Raw genomic sequence first — 20,090 nt, 5'->3', positions numbered from 1 at the left:
GCAAGGTACCGGCACTGAAATCAAAGCTTTGATTTTTGTGTTTGCCCTCAGAGCGGATTAGTATTGAATATTTGATCCACAAGGTGTTTAATGAGTCTCTGGGTGTAAACTGGTAGAGCAGAAATCTTTTGAGTAGCCTAAGCTGACCAGAAATGAAACAGGAAAGTACTATTGTACAGTCTGGATGGAACCTGCTAAAACCATATCCCAGGAACTACCCATGCACTGCATTCTTCCAAAGCAGTGCTCCCTTCCATTCCAAACACAGATACTCATTTCTGCTTGGTGTTGGGAAACCACATGTGCCAGGCATGTTTGAGTAGCTCCCTAAAATAAAGTATCTGGAGAGATATGAAAGTAAAGAAGAGGGTAAGGATGCTCAAACCAGGCCACCAACAATATGGTTTCTAAACCCCACTGCTGTGCGGGGGCAGCCGACAAGATCACCAGTTCTCCATGCCACTGCTGTTACATCCTAAACTACACAGCTGGAGGGCAAACAACATCCACTCTTAAGTTAATATCCACTCTCCTGTATAGAGTCTGAGCCACCCACACCACAGCAGGACCCACAGCCTCTACAGTGCTGTCCCTGTCCATGTGGCTCTGTGTTGCTCCGTGTTGCAGGTGGAGTCTCAGACCAGCTCTTGGGCTCTGCTCCCCTCTGGCCGCTCCTCGCCGAGCTCTTGACCCCGCAAGCGGCTCCTTCCCGGCCCCACTAGGACTTCTGCAGCACATAGCTCCTGGGGAGTGCTGCTGACCGAGCTCGGTGTGGCTCCCGTGGGTGCTGTCAGAAGCTATTCCCAGGGCAGGAGTGTCCCTGTTCCTCAGGCTCAGCCTGGCGTAGCTTCCTGTCGCTGGGAACTACACTGCCAGCAGCCTGTAATTCCCACGCTGGCAAAGCAAAGATTAGCAAAACCAGGAGGAGCACAGCATCGCACACAGGACAAGACTGCCTGGGGACCTGCAGGATGTCACCTGGGAGAGGCCATTTAGATGATGACTGAAACAGTGGGGACATTAAGTCTGGTGCTTCCAAGGCACCATCTGCAGCATGGATCACCCCAGGTGCACAGAGCCATGCTCCCCACTCCTGCTGGGGTTGGGGGCTGCCCCAACACCAGGCCACTTGAAACATTACCTGGAATAACTGGGATATGAGGAAAATTGTGAGTGTACATTCAGCCTGGGGCTCATCACTGCTTGGCTGAGCATTGGCTGTATGTCCAGGGTTGCCAGAGGCACAGGAGCAGGGCAGAACAGCAGAGAGGCTCTCACCAGCAGCAAGGAGCCAAGGTGAGGAGCGTGTGCCCTGGAAAAGCCACCTTCCCCAGTGCTCTGCCCCCAGTCGCACCTAGCCACTAAAGCTGCCTCTGAACACGTCCATCAAGCTGCAGGGGTGACTCCTGTGACTGGTACTCGCGCAATTGCTGTGCTTCTTGATCTAAAAATATGGGTAAAATTTTGCTCTTGAGACACATTGTAAAAATGTCACTTTTCAGGGCTTTCTCACAGCAGGGATACGGTTCCTTGTGAGCTGTAACTCAGCTCCTGCTCCGGGGGGGACTGGAGTGGCAGTGCCTGCCTGAGGCACTCACAGGTGAGCTGGAAGGGGAAGCAGGAGCTCAGCTGTGCCAATGACAGCAGCTTTGGCAGCAGCACTGGATGGAAACCAACCACAGAGATTTATAAATCACTGCTTTCTACAGGCAAATAACTTCCCCTTAGATAAGAGGAAACAAAGTACCCAGGAGGGGAAGAAAGTCTAACTTTTAGGAGGTTATCATGGTTTCATCGCAGAGCACATGCCAGCCCTGGTGTCAGTGCAAGGTAACCAACACATGGCATGAATCTGAGAGTATAAAAGATGTGTCATTACAAGAAGGAGTAGGAGGAAAATAAAGCAAGTTGACAGCTCACATCCTGTGCCATAATCCTAGAAATTGTTAATATTTACAAAATTAACAACTAATATAACCGATGACAATCTCACTCCTCCTGGTTGTCATGAGGATATTAACAGTTACCACCCGCTACAAACTGGAAATATTCCCCGTCTCTGGAGCTCCTGCTGCTCAGCAAGCGTGGGGATGGCACAGACTTGGCCTCCCAGCTTTCCTACCAGCCCCAAGCCATAAACCAGTGTGGAACACCCAAGCACTGCCGGAGCTGGAAGTGCCCCTGACCTCACTCTGCTTTCTGGGAGCAGAGGGTCGAGCAGAACAGGAGGAAGATTTTTCTCTCTCCAGCTCCTCCAGAAGCCCAGGATCCAGCCCCATGTAGTGATGGTGGGGAGAGCCCAGAGGAGGAGGATGGGGAGTACAGACAGTGCTGGAGGGAGGAGAAGTGAGGGACACAGTGGTTTGGATCATACCTTGGAACAAGCTGCCAGTTCAGGAGAAACTCCCATACTGCTGCTGTGAATTGCCAGCTGTAAGGATGGAAGCTAATTGATAAACAGATGCTACTGTCATTTCCATAGCACGAAAGACCTGACTAAAACCAAAATAAAGGTGCTAGAACACCAGTGACTTCATAGGAAACTTATTCCCAGACTAGTAATTTCAAAAGGTGAAAGTTTAAAATCACTGTTGTTGTACCTCGCGTATTTCTTAAGTAAGAAGGAGAGTAAGAGCAGTGCTCATTTTCTCAGAACTGAGATTTTTTTTTTATAACTATTACCTGTCCATCAAAAGGACTGCAGGAGGCAATACAGGGTTGACACCATTAAGTGTAAGAAAATTGTGGACGGTGCTTGCACATGCACGTTTTCTGGTTTCATTTTGCTCTATCCTTAGCAAGGAACATTAGTTCCCCCGGCCACTCTTTGAAGAGGCACAGCATGTCAGGTTTATGGTAATTTTAAAAGGTTTCCTCTGTCAGAGTGTATAGTACACAAAAAATTTGCCATACTCTTTCCAGTTCACTGTATGCAAAATCAAAACAGAGAATTACCAGCATAACTGATTTCAAAGAGCTCTCAGGTGCAGGAAAGCTGTAAAAAAGCAAATTTTATCTTCACAGTAATAACTTTCTCCCCTCGAAGGGGTGTGCTGTTGGCTGTATGAGAGGGTGGCCCAAAGAGGCAACCTGAACAAGTGACCCTGAATGAACGAATGAACGAACGAATGGATGGATGGCAAAACGCCCTCTTCAAGGCAACCTGAGATCAGAGATCTCATTTGCAATCAGGCCAGTGAAACAATACTGATCAAAGAGCAGCTTTCCCAGAGCTGGCACAGCACAAGGGCTCACCTAGGTGTAGCTACCAAGGACTCCCTGGAAGGGGCGTCAGTTCGATGGGTCTTCTGCAGAAATGACCATGGGGACCATCATGAGCTGCACTGCTCCTTAAGTGGTTCACTACAATAAGACACAGCAACTCCTTTCCTTGAATAAAATGGGGAAATAAATGTGACCCAGTAAAATATAACGTTGTTTTTAAATATTAAAAAAGGAATGACCTTAGAGAACAGATACATAAAATCATCACACTCATATTAAAACTGTTGTGTAGTTTGCTCTAAGAAGCTGGTGCATTTTTAGAAATACTAAAACCTTAGCATATTACATCCCAGATAGTTTGCTTTTCTTTCCCTTGTCTTTTATTCTGCCCTGCACCTCTGAAGAGCATTCCTTTACAACCCATTTTGTTTTCTGTTTGCAAAGCTTTATGCATTTCAGGTTTTCATCATCTTCTGAGATCATTATCTTATTTTTTTATCTTTCTTTTCAAGAAACTTCTTTTCCCCCACATCAGCCACCATCTTCAGTATAGTACTTCTCCCTTTAGGATTTCTTTTATCCTTCTCATCTTTATGCCTTTCACTTACTCTTCCCCAGGCCCTTCATTCCTGCTTTTTGCTTGTCAAAACTGTGTTTCTTCCTCCTTCATGAGGGAAGAAGTGGGAAGGTTGGGTGGATTTTTTTGCTATGAGCACACAGGAATGCTCCAATCAATACTCTGCAATCCTGCAGAGGAGAGCTTGCATGACTCTTTCAACACTTTCAAAATTTGCAACTGCAGTTAATGAAAGTCTGACTAACGCTTGAAAACCATAAGCTTATTTTAAAGCAGTGCTGTAGCTTCCCACCAATAACATCATCAGGCCTTCCCCAACAAGCTTTGAATTTTACATTAGAGACAGCACTCCATGCTTTGAAACACTTGTAGCCCTGTAGCAACTTCTTTTTGCCTAAACCCCATGACATAGAGTGAGTGATGGACACAGTCTCAGACACCACCTGAACCTTCAGTTCTGGCTGGATTTCTGTTCAAACCAAAGCTGTACTGCCACCCCACTCACAGAAACCCCTGTCTGTGTGTAACACAGGGAGATTCTGGAAGACTGGAGAATCAGCAGGAAGTGAATGTATGTAGAATGTCTCCAAGTCTCAAAGCAGGTGTCTGGTATTAGCCAGGAGAGCAGTGGTACAGCCCTGAGGAAGTGCCCTTCTCCAGGGCTGGGGCAGCATTCAGTGCCTGGGATGGATCCCAGTCTCTTCACCCCTTCCTGATACATGTGCCCTTACTATTTATTTTGTTCCAAACCAAATTTGCAACAGTAGTTTGGGGATCTTCTGACATTTCACTGACATCTCTTTAGGACTTTTTTTAGCATGATTTTTATTGTCAGTAGTCCCTCCCATGTGTTAATACCTACACCACATTAAATTGTGTGCACTCCAGATGGGGCCAGTTTTTGCTGTGAATTCTTAACATGCATCCAACCTAGCACCTTCATGGGCCTGTTTCAGTTGGACCTGTTCCCTAGGCAGATCACTTAAGAGGTCTGGAAAATCCTCTGCAGAGCTTGCAACAGATCGAATTGACTGTTCCTGACAAGTCTACCATTTTTACTGTTCTCCATCTGCCTACAAGACTGCCTCATTCTTCTGAAGAACTGAAGACCACTTAAAGTGTGTCTAAAGCTTGACGCCAACTTCCTAGCTCTGCTTGCCAATTCAAAAAAAATCTGTTGCAAAATACATGTCAATACATTTATTCCCAGACTAAGGCAACCATGTTACCTAAATGCTGGGGCAATCCTAAATGCGCTCGAGAGGCTGGTGCTGATAACAGAAACTTCAGATCGGCTTTTGCAGAAGGCATCACTTCTAGCATGAGATATTTAAAACCTTTTCTTTTCCCACTGAACACAACAGGCCTGTCTCAGCAGTCTGGGCATGCTTCCCAGCTTGCTGTCCGGATGGGATGGCAGCCGACACTCGGCAATGGGTTGCTCGGGTATGAAATTCATTAAATTGGAAATCAAGGGCAGGAAGGTCTTGACACAAGCAATCCAAGTATGAATGTCTGTTCTTGTTCCTTGAGTTCCCTTATTGGTTTTTGCTCTCCTAAGAATAAAATTGTTTGGGAAACACTGTAGATTTTAGGTTTTTCTTCTCCATTTGTAGAACCTAAAAGTATTTGAGCTGTTAAACCATTTGCGGCTTCTGAGCTTGGTTGTGGTGCCAGCTTTGTATAGATAAATATAGAATCTGTGGCATTTTCAAAAGCCATTTGGAATAGCTCTTCAATATAAGCACTTTAAGCAGAGATTAAACACATTATTTGGGTTTTCTGCCTAAAGAAAAAAAATCACTTGAAAAATTGGCAGAAGTACCAGTTTCTTCAAATGACAAAGTTCTCTTCCCCAAACTGAGTCTGGCAATTGGCAGCTCTCTACCAAGACAATTTTTTTCCTCTCTCCCCTTGCCTGTTCCTTGATTTCAAAATAACCTTCAAAGCAAAAAGAGCAGTCCACAGCAACATAAAAAAAGAAAAAGAAACTGATTAAAATGTTTCACTCCTTAAACAGAATGCTTTGCATTTTAACTAAGTTGGATCAGATAAAATGCTACCACATTCCTACAGAAGAAATCACCATATTGCAGGAAACCGGACACATACATTCCTCAAGTAATTTCCTATGCAGAAGTCCTACAGAAGAAACTAAACAACAATACAAATGAAGGACTTTATTAAAATCACTTGGAATATCATATGAAATTTAATATCGTATAATATAAGAGCAAATTCCCCTATTTTAACAGGATGTGACAATGTGAAGAGAGGATATTAATATACATATAAATAGAAAAGCTAAAATATGTTTGACAGTGATATATTAAATGGCTACATAAATGTGACCATAGTTAGGAGCATGTGTAATTTTGTTTCCCCCAGCAGTATCTTCTAAAGCATTACACACAGTAAATTGCATTTAACTCTAATCCCTGCTTTCTTATACATAATAAGAAATGTGTAGAAATACTGTGGGCACAAGCAAAAGCAATGCAACTGATGTAAAACAGAGGCAGAAGTCAGGCACTTATTTGTTCTTGGCTGCCAGGGGTTTACGGCTGATCTTCTTTGACTTGTCATTGTTCTTCTTTGGAGGTTCAGGGTTTGCCTGCATGTGTCTGCCATAAAGACTGTAAGGAAAGGAGAAAAAAAAATTATGATGCAACTATTAAACACAGACTTTTACTTGCAGCACATTAAGCAATGCATCTAGTCACCAGAAATTAAAAAAAAATAAGGTCTTTATTTTGTCTCAACACAGTGAATTTTCTATCAGCTCTCAAGCTGCAGTCATTAACATTTGGTTTTTTGTGACTTTTCGGGGGAGTAACATCAGGGAAGAGCAGGCTTTTGGAGCAGTGAAGGAGCAATCAGTTTTGCCTTCAGACACTAGCAACCTTTATTCTACAGTTATGGGATTAAGGCTCAGAAGGCTGCAAGGATGTGTATTCAAGTAGACAATGACAAAAATTGGGTTGAACTGGAGAGATAGAGTGCCTGCTCAGAGCAAAGTGAGCATCATCCCTAACCAGAAAACCCAGGGGCTTGATAATGTGACAGAGAGCAATGGTGTCACAGCTGCCTTTGCTGCTCACACATGATTGATAGCACTGGGACAGATACCAACACATCAATGCCACATTAGTAAGTACCACTGATTAAATGTTGACAAAGTATCCTACAATTAAGATGGCTAGCATTCACTGTGAAGCTAAATGGACTACATGGCTGAGAGGATCTTGCTAAATATCACATAGTAATTAATAGATAATTTATGAGTAATCCTGATTAGAATAAATTAAAAACCTACCCAAAATAAACACAGCTCAAACTTAACTTCCCTTATTGACATGAAGTGTTTTTTGAAGATGCACATTGTGGGGTTTGGTTGGAATAATTTTCTTCATAGTAGCTTGTATGGGGCTGTGGTTTGCACTGGAAACAGTGTTGATAATGCTGGGATATTTTAGTTATTGCTGAGCAGGGCTTGCACAGAGACAAGACCTTTTCTGCTCCTCACCCCACCAGTGAGAGGGCTGGGAGTGCACAAGCTGTTGGGAACAGACGCAGCCAGGACAGATGACCCCAGCTGACCCAAGGCATCTCCCAGACCCTACCACATCCTGCTCATCATAGTAGGCTGGGAGAAGAAGGAAGGGGGGAGGTTTGGAGGGATGATGTTTGTCTTCCCAAGTCTCTGCTACATTTGATCTTGGAGGTCTTTTCCAACCTTTGTGATTCTGTGACTCTATTCCATTTACTGTTCTAATTCTATGTCAGAAGACTAAAACCTACCACCTGATATGAGCTTTAGGTTGCTGTATCTGGAAGATATTTCAACCCTGGCATTTTGGGACTGTGGAATGGGATTAGAGCTTCTTGTAGGATGGGATGGAGAGGCAGTGCTTGCTTTCACCTTCTCAGCAGTTGAAGTTTTACATCATGCTGCTAAGCAGGCTGCTGTCAAGGTGTACTGTAATCAAACAGCCTTGCTCAAGGAAAATACAACTGTAAACTATGACATTACTTCACCTTATTGAAATTTTATGTGTCCCATCACCTACTGTCAACAAGGGATCAGGTGGCATTTCCTGATGAAAGCAGAGAGCCCTGACCCTCTGCCACAACTACATGCTTCATATTAGCTACAATACACATATTTTTCTTTTACTTCCTAAGAGACAGAGCTCCAGCAGCACAAGGTATTTTATCCAAGTACACAATATGTGTATTAATCAAATGTCCATCCTAAATAACTCCTGTTTTGGAAGGTGTTAAGTGAGTTAAGCGAGGGAGTCTACGAAAGGAGATGGTTCAGTTTTATGAAAGGCTATCACTGTAGAAGAGCACAGAAGTGACATTCAAGGAGGCTGTCCCATCAGAAACTGATCCAGGATAGAAGTCAGGGATCAAGCAGCATCTTGTTGTGAACGATAAGCAGTGCAGCATTTGAACCACTGTCAGCAGTAATTTCGTAACTCTTAGAAGACAGCACTGGTTAGGTAAACACAAAATTAACCTTCAAGTCTTTTTTTGGCTTTTTTAAAGTCCCTATTTGGGACTTTAGGCACTTATTAACAGAGAATACAGTGATCCACTGTATCTGAGCACAAAAATTCTTTATGGACAGGAACAGAAGTCCCCTATCACTGTCCCATATTCTACATCCTGCTGCCCCACAGCTCCTTTGCCCTGTTAGTGTCAAACCAAAGAGGACTGAGACAGCTGAAGTGGTTGTCAAGTATTACATACCCTCCTTTTGCTCAATTTGGTCTAGGCTCCCTCTTTTTGCTTTGGAAACTCTGCATAAGTTTCCCTCTCAGGTGATCCATTCATTCTGCCTCTCATTTCCTCCTTTCTCAGAGCAAATGTTCAAGCATGTGGACTGGCAGACCTCAGATTAGTGAACTTTCCCGAAGAGAAAGGGTGTGGTGGGAATTCTACTACTACACAGATGCTTTCAAAATGCAGAAAACCTGAATACTGACAATTTTAAATGAACTTCAGAGTTCTGGTAAAGTCTGCTTGGGCAATGCCTTTTGACTATGAAAAGAAGTCCAGAAGCAACTGTGTGCATTAAGCAGTAAAAATGCCAATTAACCCATAGATATTTTTGGTATTTTTTTGATATTTGCTCCTTACAATATTCAGTGCTATTGGTACCCAGCAACTCCCTTTGTCCCATGCAAATATTACATTATTAGTAATAGATGTACATGAGTTGAAGGCATCTACAGCACTTTCACATTCTTTTTACCTATTTTCATATCCAAGCACTTCTATCATCATGAGCACCAAAGTTTCATCCAGTAAAGTAATTACTGGGTTTGAAATCAGAAAAGCAAATTCATCTACTCAGGTTTCCCTAAGTAACCTAATGAGAAGTAGTTTCAATGCACATTGCTATCCCAGCTGAAGATGAGTGCTTTACAATCTTTCGTATAGTCTGCTAGTTAAAGAGCAAGGATCAGACACATCTAGATTGTACAAGCCTTCACACACAGGGTCTCTCTCTTCTGTCTGCATATATATGGTGTCACAACAATATTTAAATATAACAGTGGCTATGATAATGACTCGGACAGAATTTGCCCTCTGTTACAACAGGGAAAAGAGAATTCAAAATTCTCAATGAACTTCTGGTACTGCAGGAAAAAAGAGACAAAATAAAAACACTAATGCTGCTTATCTGCACAGTGAAGCAATTTTCTGACTTCCACAAGAACTTATAACCCTTTAGTTTTAATAGATGCAAAGTCTGAGTGAAGTCTTTAATAATTTCAGTTCTTACTGGAAAGACACAGAAACAGCTGTAGCTGTTAGCTGCACATACTAGGAACATGCTCTTGCTCTGCACAACACAGAGTCAGATGTGTTAGGCAGAGACACCTGCACACCCTCCTTGGCAGCAGAGGTCAGCTGAAGACATGCACACAGACAGTTCTGCTGCTCAGCTGAAGGATGGTGATGTGCTAGAGGATGGCACCTTGACATAGCTGTTTGCATGACTAGACCCTTAGCCAAGGCAGATTGTCTCCATAAACACACAAAAGAATTTTGATGCAGATTGTGGCTATGGTTTCAAGGCAGGTTTGTGAAGTAAGTGCTGATAACACATTCATGGCAGTGCCTTCCCACTAAGTATTTTGAAAAGTCACCTGTTCATAGTGCTGGTACAGCTCTGAGCAGGAAAAAACTCACAGCTTGAAGGCCAAAACCTCTGCTGAAGGACACAATCTGGAGTGTAAACAAATATTTGAGATGTTTGCAGTAACAGTCAGAAGTTGGTTACTGCAAGCACAGCTCACAAACTGCAGAACCTCTGTAGACTTAGCAGCTATAGTATTGTAGGCAGGCTTCTCATTACATTAAAACTAAAGGGGAGATGCAAGACTGAAAGTGCAGAAAGCCCTCAGACAGACACTCTGAGAAGATTACTTTCCTTGTATATATTTTTTAAAGTATCTTCCATGAAAAAAATTGTTTCTTTGTATGCAGATGTAAACATAAACAAAATCTTCTTGCATTCTCTACCTGCCCTACTGGAAGTAACAAACGACAGAAGCATGGCTGCTGCAGCAGCAAAACTAACAACATCAAGTCAGAAAGATGCTCATTAAACTTCATCATTCTGTCTACTTTAATGATGCTTTTACTTAATAAAAATTCCCTAAGTACTTGCAAGGATATTAGGCAAGGTCTCTGGTTATGTATCAGGGGTCTAAGCTGTCACTAGCAAGCATGCAGTTCAGGAGAGGCATTCCCAAGAGAAGAGAGTGAATACAGCTTTCTTGTAATAAATTCAGAGAGAATCAATAACCACAGCTTGCCACATTACTTAAGCATTTAGGAAAGTAGGTGATCCTTCTAAATTAAACCACAAATTGCTAAATGTTGCAATTTACAGCATAAGATCAGGCATGGAATCTGGTAACTTGAAAACATATAGCCTTGCTACCAAAATCTCTGAACTTAAAAACAGAATCGTAGTTAAATCCCTAAATTCATAAAGGTCAAGAGAGTCACTTTGAAAAACAAATTCAGCACAACTACCTCCAATTTCTCCCTCTTGTGTAACAAAATGCTCACTAGCCAAGAGCTACATGCTCCCAGAGATGAGAGAACTCATGTAAACTAGGGAACTAGTGCAAAATGTTTGATGCATACACTGATTTTTTTGAGCTTAAGCATTTTGAAAGAGGATTTCAAGACTGAGCCATGAAAAACACACTGGTCTGACTTTATGTCTGTAACAGACCCACAGGGTGAGTATGAGTACAAAAAGGACCATGCAGTTAAATACTGTCCTGGAGAGATGCTACCTCCAGCTATGTACTACAATCAGGGAAACAAAGGTGAAACATTCCAGCCCTGCTTAGGTGAAACATTCCAGCTCTGCTTGATTTTTCAAAAGCTGAAGTTGAGGGTCAGGCAGATATTTAGTGCTAAGACAAAGCCCCAAAGTGGGTATTCACAGTGACCTCAACAAGACAGTTCTAATCCCCAGCTGATGCAGCAGAAGGGAAAGGCTGAATCAGTGGTGGTACCACTAGAAACCCAAAACTGAAAGAAGTGCTTGCATGACTGATACATGCTGGCTATTAGTTACAGTTCACATGCACTTAGAGTAAGGCGCTTTTCCCACACCAGTTTTTGCAGAGGTAACTGCAGCTCTGGTGTCCCCTCTGAGTGACTGGGACTGACCTTTTCTATGTGTGAGCTGGTAACATGTCATTCCTTCAAACCGCATATTCTGTCTCCCAGGAAAGGGAGAGATATTGGGATTTAACTGGTCAGTAACGTACCAGTGAGAGAAAATGGGAGGTTAAAATTACTATGCAAGTATCATATCATGTTGGTAGTTCACCAGTAATGTTTTTAGTCTTTGTGATGTAACTCAGATGATCTCAATGAATAGGAACACTGCATAGGTAAGTGAAACCAGTCCCTGTTTTCCTTACACCTGAATGGCAAACTACATCTTTAGGATTCGTAATAAGGAAAACCAGACATGAGTGATTCCTTTTATTCAGCTCATTTTTTGCCCTTTGTTTTCAAGTGCTATGAGAGCAGATGGCAGCAATGTCAGCAATGTTCATCATCTGAAGCTCTCACAAGTTTCTCCAGAACTGCTCAGTTTTGGCCTGTCCCTGTCTGTGCAGCTCTCTCCTGCTCTACCACAGAGGCAGCACCGGCTGGATGAAGGGGGGCAGGTGCTGGCAGTGCCACGTGCTGCAAGAGACTCTGGGCCACTGGACCTGCAGCTCTCAATGTGCTGTGAAACTGTTCCACTATTTTTAGGTCTGTTAACAGTGTGCCTTCCTCTGTAGCCCACTGCCACTCTGGGATGCTTAATGCTTCAGACTGTCCCAAATCTATACATGCCAGAGCCCAGCCCCGAGACACTCCCATGTGTAACAACCTGTGTTATTTTTCTGTTCCTTCCACCTGCCTCAATTATCTTCACAACCCAAAGTTCCAGCAGACTTTGCCTGTTACTATTCTCCCTAATTGTCTCTAAGTCCTGCATTTCACCTTTTAAAGAGACTTTCTGTATCACCAGAAATCCTAATACCCTCAAATGCTTTTTTGGGTCTTCAACCCACAGGCACTTGTTAGAGGAACTGATTATCTCTTCTATCTTGGATTAGCGTTTTTTTTTTTTTTTCCCCCAGCTAATTTCAATTTTTGGACCCCAAATTAGATAAGAAGAAGAGGATTCAGCACAGGTGGAGAGCTAAGTATTTAAGCCCATGTCTCCAGTCAGTGGAGATCTGGCTAATGAAGCCAGTGGAGTAAAGAGCTTTTTGGGTGATCAAGTACAAGTGTCTGCTGTGAGATGCTTAGCTGCACTGCTCTGTTAAAGATTTTCACCAGCTACAGAGGACAGTGGGTAGCTAGCTGACACGCAGACACTCATGTTTAGCTATTTTAAAATGCTAGATGGAGTCCACCCAACCACTCCCTCTATGTTCCCACTCTGCACTCTCACAAGCTGTTAGCTATCTTACATCAGAGACTCTGCTGAGTCATGCAGTCCAAAGTTGACTTACTCAGAATTCCTGCCTAAAAACACTCCAAATCTCAACAAGCAAAGAAAAGTATTCTGCCAAAACTTTCTGGAGCTCACTGTTTCAGCATTTGTGTAAAATGTGCACCCTCCAAAATAAATCCAATATATCTCCTAGTGGCTTATTCCATCATTCAGTTTTCCATGTGGCTTCCTTCTGCTGGACCCCTCTACCCCAGTCTGTTTGATGCTCTGTATACCTGAAGAAAAGAAAGACGCAACCTCAATGTGTTACATTTCCCACCCTCTATCCCTACAGGTTACTGTCAGAGACAGACCCTGACCAGAGGGACCCCTGGCCTCAGCTCAGCAGTCCCAGACCTGATGTGCCAGTGAGGGGACATTGGAGCTGAGCTAACTATGATTTACAAACACTTGCTCTACTATTGGGCAGGCAATAGATGGATAATTTTAATACTGCTAGACACATTTGATCTTAAAATGGTCAATTTAATCCTTGCTTCTTTGAACTCACCATCATGCATGTTACGGGGAACTAATGGTTTGGTTTTTTTTTCATAAAGGAATTCCAAATAGGTGTTGGGCATTTCTTTAATTAATACACAGTAATAAAAGAAAGCCTTCTCCTTATATTCTCTGAGGCTAGCAGCCTTTTGAAGCAAGTACTTTAAATGTGAGGCTTGTTAGGGAAGCACAGCTGGAAGCTCATAGAAGCCTAGCAAAAAAAAAAAGATATGTTAAAAGGAAAATGTAGAGGCCAAGATTTGCAAAGCTGGCTAATGACTTTGCATACCCAACCTGAAAGACCTTACAAAAAGCATGGCTTTGGTCAGACACAATTTTGAAAGCACAAGGAACACTAACATCTAGTTTCTGAAAGACCCATCTCGATACCCAGGCACCCCAGCACTGAAAATCTTCAGCCATGCTACAAATCCAGAGAGACACACAAGGGGAGCCTCCATGGAACTGTCACAAAGATGGAAAGGACAGGACATGCTTATTCTTATTTCTTTCAAAACAGAGACAAACAGAAATTAAGATTTCATCTAGAGAATCTACTATGCTGATAAAACAACCCCAGCTAGGCCAGTATAATGAAACAGCAGTCTGAGCAGACAAGGGAGAGAACAATTAAGTTTCTGCATGCGGACAGTCCTATCAGACTACAATTATGAAGAATTTCTCACCTGGGACTCTGATCTTCAAGCACTTTCAGGAGGCCTGATCCCCTTTCTCATGCTCCATTTTGAATGGAGCAATGTGTTGTTCAGCCTACATGTGCAGACCAGTCCCTGAATCCATCCCAGGCAGGAAAAAACTGCACAGGCCAGAAACTGAAGCTCTTAAGGGTAAGAACTACCACAGATTGCAGTGGAATATTCTCCTACTTGTTTTCACAGATGAAATAGTGTTTTCCTACTGAGGACCAGAAAAAATAATTTAGTGCCAGATACAGGCATCAGTTTAAACTCTGAGGGCTGAGGTATCTACTAGAACAAATGGCATCCTACATCTAATTCATCAGAAACAATCAGGAGCCACACAAACTGCATGGGCATGCTCAGCTTCTTTGGCAGATGCCAGCACAGGTAGCTGCAGATAAAAATGCACTGCTAAGAAGGAAAAAGACAACTCAAGCAAGAAAGAAGCGTGTTCTGTTTACTGAAGTGATCTGTATTACCACAACCCTTATCTTCATGTATTTGTAATTTGTGAGCATACAATAGATAAATCAACAGTTGTTCCATTCCCTCAAACCAGGTTGTTGGGACAACATTCAAGGCCACCTGTCTGATCTCAAACTAACCCTGGACAGGCAGCAAACACAGTACAGAAAACATACTGGCATGCAGCACAGACATCTTCCTGGAGACAGCTGAGCACAGTATTCTTCATTCTTATGTTATTTTAATGTTGTTATCTGCATGGAGTCCTTTGGGCTTCAGTAAAATGATGTTCACTTTCCTTTCTGAATGCTACACTGCTGCTCAGATAAACGCCCTTATATAATCTTTATTATTGATTTATTACATGCATTTTGCTGTGTACCTAATTAACATTTAAAAAAAGAAAAACAGGGCAAAAATAGCTAAGTGCAAGCTAAGGAACTTTCTCTAAGTTATTATATGTCTGGCAGGTATGTATTTCTCTTCCAGTAACTAGACAAAGTGTACCAATAAAATGTATAGAAGGGACTCTGGGGAAATACTGATACAGAGAGCCTCTTTTTCATTTTTTTTCAAGCAAAATTGAAGTGTCTGGATTACTCTGAGCCTGCTCTGCTGCACACTGAGGATGACCAGTTTCACTGGCAGTAGCACGGAGAACATTCAGGAGACTGCAATTCCCCACACACAGGGTTTAATCAGCTGCCCTGTTCTGCTGGGCTGGTTCAAACCTCTCCCAGGGTGTCTGCCTCTGCCATCCCAACTGGCTGCAGGGCCAGCTCTCCAACAGCTCCTTAAAATAAACATAAGGACTGAACGGTGACAAGGGACATGGTGACAAAGAGGAGAACTCGACCAAACTAACCCCTCTGAATCACCACCTCTGAGGCCCTCAAAGGGAAAGGAAGAAGTCCCAGTCCTGTCACAGAATCCATTTGTGTGGCCCAACACAAGAAACTCTGGAAGGCTGTGTGAGCTCTGTGGACCACAGTGCAAAGAAGGCACAGGATTTACTGTGGGATGCTTAGACAGAATTTTGGGATTGAACAAGAGTATTTAAGGTTTATACAGGACTTTCAAGTTCTTATGAGGACAGACCAATAGAGTGGAAGTGGGTGACCAAGGATGACAGCAGAGAACAAGTGGAGGGAAACAGAGAGGATGAGGCAGGGAATAAATGAGGTCAACAGTAAGCAAGAAGGAGGAGGTCAGAACACCTGACTGGCAGAACTCTGTGCCAAATCACCTTGATTTTGTCCTGCCTAAAGCCTGTTTCTAGATGTTTTCTGTGTGAATGTGCCCTCTGTTCTGGCAGCACGGGTCCCATCAGCAAAGTTCAAGATAGATCAGCTGGTGAATAGCATGGACTGAGTCCCAGATACTGGAGTGACAAGGGACTCTAGGAGCAGCCCCCAGAAAGACTGAGGGGATGTAGGCTGGTGAGACTGGGTCTGGGGGCCTGATATTTGAAACCCCAAGACTTGGGAAGGCAGGTATCAGAGGGATCCCTGACACACAGTTTTCCCTGAGCATTGCAGGGAAAGGTACTGAGGAATGCAGTCTGGCTGTTGTTTATCTTCTCTCTGTTTATGTGTCCATCTGTCCTCCCATCATATTAATCTGCCCATGGCTGGCCATGTGTACATACGTGTTCTGAGACTATGGTTAGCCTTGCTACTTGACAGGACAAGAGAATAGGGAGATGGGACAGTCAGTCACTCACTGCCATCAGAGAAGGAATCCACTTGGCTCCTCCAGGACACTGGATTTAGCCACTCAAAAGCACTACCAGAAAAAAGGTGAAGAATAGAGGAAGCTCACTTCCCTTTATGGGAACATTGCAATGAAAATATCACTTTTTGACACAAAGGACCACATCTGAAGTGCTACACATCTCAGACATTTCGATGTCACGTGGCCATATAAGTTGGCTTTGTTTAACTCATGATGGATACACTTTGCAGAAAATCTGCTCTTGGACAGAGTTTTTGAACATGCTTTAATAGGTCAATGCAGCCCTTTCAACTACTCACTGGCCAACATGGTCACAAACATGCCAATTATGTCAATCTCACAGACACCTGGTAAGTTGTGCTCTGACAAATCAACATACATGTAAAGGAAAAAGGTGATTCAAAGCCAATTTCAAAATCATTGTCATCACATATATTAAAATGCTGAAATATTGAAAGGCAAAGACCAAGCAGTTCTATATGGAAACAAACATATCAGTACAATGGTTTTCCAGTCATATAACTTTACCGTGGAAGACCAAAGATGGTCACTCAGAAACCACACAGTAAATTGATACAGAGTATTCACCTAATTTTCCAGTCAGTTTTGAACAAAGCATCACAACCTTAATATTTGGCAAACAATCACTGAGTTTTAAGCAAATCTTTGGTGATTTTCCATGGCTTTTACTGTGCCAACAAAGCTGCTCCAGAATCTTTTCAGGAGGGACCTATGCTATGTGGCAGCCAATAATCTTTATGGCAACACTGCAATGAAAGTGTCGCTTACTGTAATGAGCAGAGATCATAAGTTAAGCCCCCAGCTACCTTTCCATTATTTTTCATTAGAGTTTTTCTGGCTTTGCTATGCTTCAGAGTACTCAGGGAATTACCCCAAATTAGGCTCACTAGTCAGCTCTTCATTACTCAGACCACACTGAAACTGAGCAATCAGCAAACTGAACCAGCTCCTGAGTAACACAAGACAGTAACATTTGCTTGAATGTTTACCATTTCTTTTTTAGTTTGTCCTCTTTCTTAAAGCTCTCTTCTGTAAAACAAACTTGCCCACAGTTGGAGGCGGTTCTAAAACAACAGGAAAATCACATAGTATTTTTTTCATGCCATTAACACCTTGAGCAAAGGGTTGGGCTCCCCTTCATCTACCAGAAACAAACTGTGATATAGTCATGTTTTCTTGACAGCAGTGTTTTTCCTAGATTTGTGTTCCATAGTGCTAGATGAAGTGGGTGAGATACGAAGTCTCACTTGCTATGTGAATCTTCACCCTTTGAAGAATCCCTAAACTATGGCAGATTTTTACACTGGCTTCCTTCCCTCTTGCAAAGCAAGAAGCTGACCATCCTGCTGGAAAAGAGCAGTAACGCTGACATCAGTTAAGTTCTGATGTCATCCAATCCACACGACTTCCCAAGTCACTTTTACTGTATTTCAGGGCCCACAGTGTGAAAAATATTTTTGAAAGGCTTCCTTCTCCCCCAGTGTCTGTCAAGATGAAATGGCAATACAGTGTCAGCCTGATTTTAACAAAATCAATAAGACTTTTGCTTCTGATTTCACTGGGATCAAAGTCTGGCCTTTAAGGTCAATTATCCATGCAAGCTAAAAGGCAAACTGCAATTGCAGTCTGGCTCACAAACCCCAAACTGTGTACAACAACCTGTGGACAACATCTAGGCTGGCTATGAACAGTGGAGTGAAAATTATGCTTTCTCGTCAAGTGCTAGTAATAGCTAAGGCCAATGAGTCACTCCATGACTTCTTAAGGCACGCATTGACCAAAATAGTTTCTCTTGCAAGGAAGGTGGGATTATGCATACTGATCTGGTTTTGCTCAACATCCTTTTGATGTAGGTAGGCAGCACACATCCTAAATGGTTGGTACTTACGAATGCTCATGAGTTAAAGGAACATATATGGAACTTTACCGAACAGTAAAGGACAAGAACTGGTTTACTCATCAGATATTTGCAAAAGGCACCCACGGGAACTTTCAAGTATGATGTAAAATAAACCAGTGATTCCACCTTCTTCTGGGCAAGAGGGAAAGGAACATGAGTTGAAAACACTTGCACTGAATCAGTCCAAGTGCTGCAGCAACAACAAAGGCAGAAGGAGTGAAACAGGAGCCAAACACACTGCTGCAGTCCTGGTGGAAAAACTGCAGATCACCAACTTTGCATCTTCTTTGAAACATGCTGGAGAACACATTGCAGGGAGGGCAAATGTGGTCCTTGGTTCTTTCTGGTTTCTCAACCAACAGACCAACATGTTTTCCAAATCCCAGCCTATGCACACAAGGTAGTAAACAGGCACCCCCTTACTTGATAAGATACTAGATCGGATATTAGGAGAAATTTCTTTACTGGAACGGTGGTCAAGAATTGGAACAGACTGGCCAGGGAAGTGGTGGAATCACTACCTCTGCAAGTATTCAAAATGTGTGTAAATGTGGTGCTCAGAGGTGTGGTTTAGTGGTAGACTAGCACTGCTGTGCTCATGTTTGGCTTAATGATCTCAAAGGTCTTTTTCAATCTTTGTGATTCTGTGATTCTAATCCCAGCATTCCCCAAGCTTGTGATATGGAGTCGATTTATGAGAAATGCAGGAGTGGGAAAAGCAAAGTGACAAAAGATTTGTCAACAGCTCTCTGTCACTGAGAATGCACTTCATTAACCTGTCAATTGCAGTGTCTAGGAGACACATTTATTGACAACTTACTGCCAATTGATCCAATGTCTATATAAAGCTCTTCTTATGCAACGAGTTAGCTGACTCAGATGATGATGAGATCCATAGAGAATTAATAGCTATACTAAGCCCCAAACTGCTCTAATTTCTAAATGAAATGCAACCAGAAGTGATAAAATCCCACCAACATCTCAGCAGCTAGACCACATTCACTGCTTACAGCACATCTTGGAATGAGATTCACTTTGATACACTCTATAGCTGGGGTAAAAGTATGGTATGGATATGAAGTAAAAGTCCTTATGCAAACATTGTCTTTTACTTCTATGACCACATGCACTTGTGGGATTACTTTTGAAATACAGGAACTCTGCATTTTTTACTCTCTCAATTTAGCATGGATGCACCCAGAGATGTTCAGGGCTGTATGGCAACCAAGTGCTCTGTGCAGCTGCACGCCTCAGCCTCTCGCCAGGACAGCGTAATGCTGTGACTGGCTAATTGATCCTGCAGTGGTTTTAACAACTGGTAGTCACTTCACACCGTTAACAGCATTCCTGCAGGGCACACAATCCCATCCTTTGCCTGCTTTGCTTTGTACTACCTGTTTTATCACTTCATGATAAGGCAGCGTCAAAGACAGCAGGCATAACCTATTCTGGCATCTCCATCTGGCTTTATACATCAGACTTACGCTGCTCTGGTGGATTAGTTTCAGATCCCTGTTGGCAGATCAAAGACAGCAATAATAACCACAAATCAATCCCTCTTTAAGGCCTAAAACATCTTCTCCCTCATAGCACGCCTCATTTCTTCACCACTCCAGAGCCGTTATAAATACCAACTTTGCCTAGACACAACAGTTGTATGCAGATACTCAGGCCCTGGAGAATCTGGCACTGTGTTTTCACCTGCTTTTTTCTGGTCTGTTATAAAAATCAAAATGAGCAGCATCAATAGAGAGGTGCTCATGTAGATTACACATCTGATTCGCTAAAAGTCAGAAAGCTGCTTGGTGCTAAAGTGAGAGCATATGCAGAAGATGGCTTGCTTCCCTTAGTCTCATCAGGTAATGTATTTTCCAACAACCATCAGAGCTGTATTTTCACTGATCGCCCAGCTACCTTCAGCTCACT

General features: G+C 42.8%; 1 protein-coding gene across 1 annotated transcript in view; it reads right to left on the bottom strand.

Annotated features, from left to right (window-relative positions):
- Positions 1 to 5,967: 5,967 nt before the first annotated feature.
- Positions 5,968 to 20,090, bottom strand: part of RSU1 (Ras suppressor protein 1) — a 105,447-nt gene continuing 91,324 nt past the window's right edge. The window contains exon 9 of the mRNA XM_033072511.2: positions 5,968 to 6,438. Coding sequence (XP_032928402.1) covers positions 6,336 to 6,438 — 103 coding nt within the window. The 3' untranslated portion in view covers positions 5,968 to 6,335. The remainder of the gene's footprint in view (positions 6,439 to 20,090) is intronic.

The sequence above is a fragment of the Catharus ustulatus genome, chromosome 1, assembly GCF_009819885.2.
Source record: "Catharus ustulatus isolate bCatUst1 chromosome 1, bCatUst1.pri.v2, whole genome shotgun sequence".
NCBI lineage: Eukaryota > Metazoa > Chordata > Aves > Passeriformes > Turdidae > Catharus > Catharus ustulatus.
The sequence above is the reverse complement of the archived record's forward strand: the minus strand, read 5'-3'. Positions and strand labels throughout refer to the sequence as shown.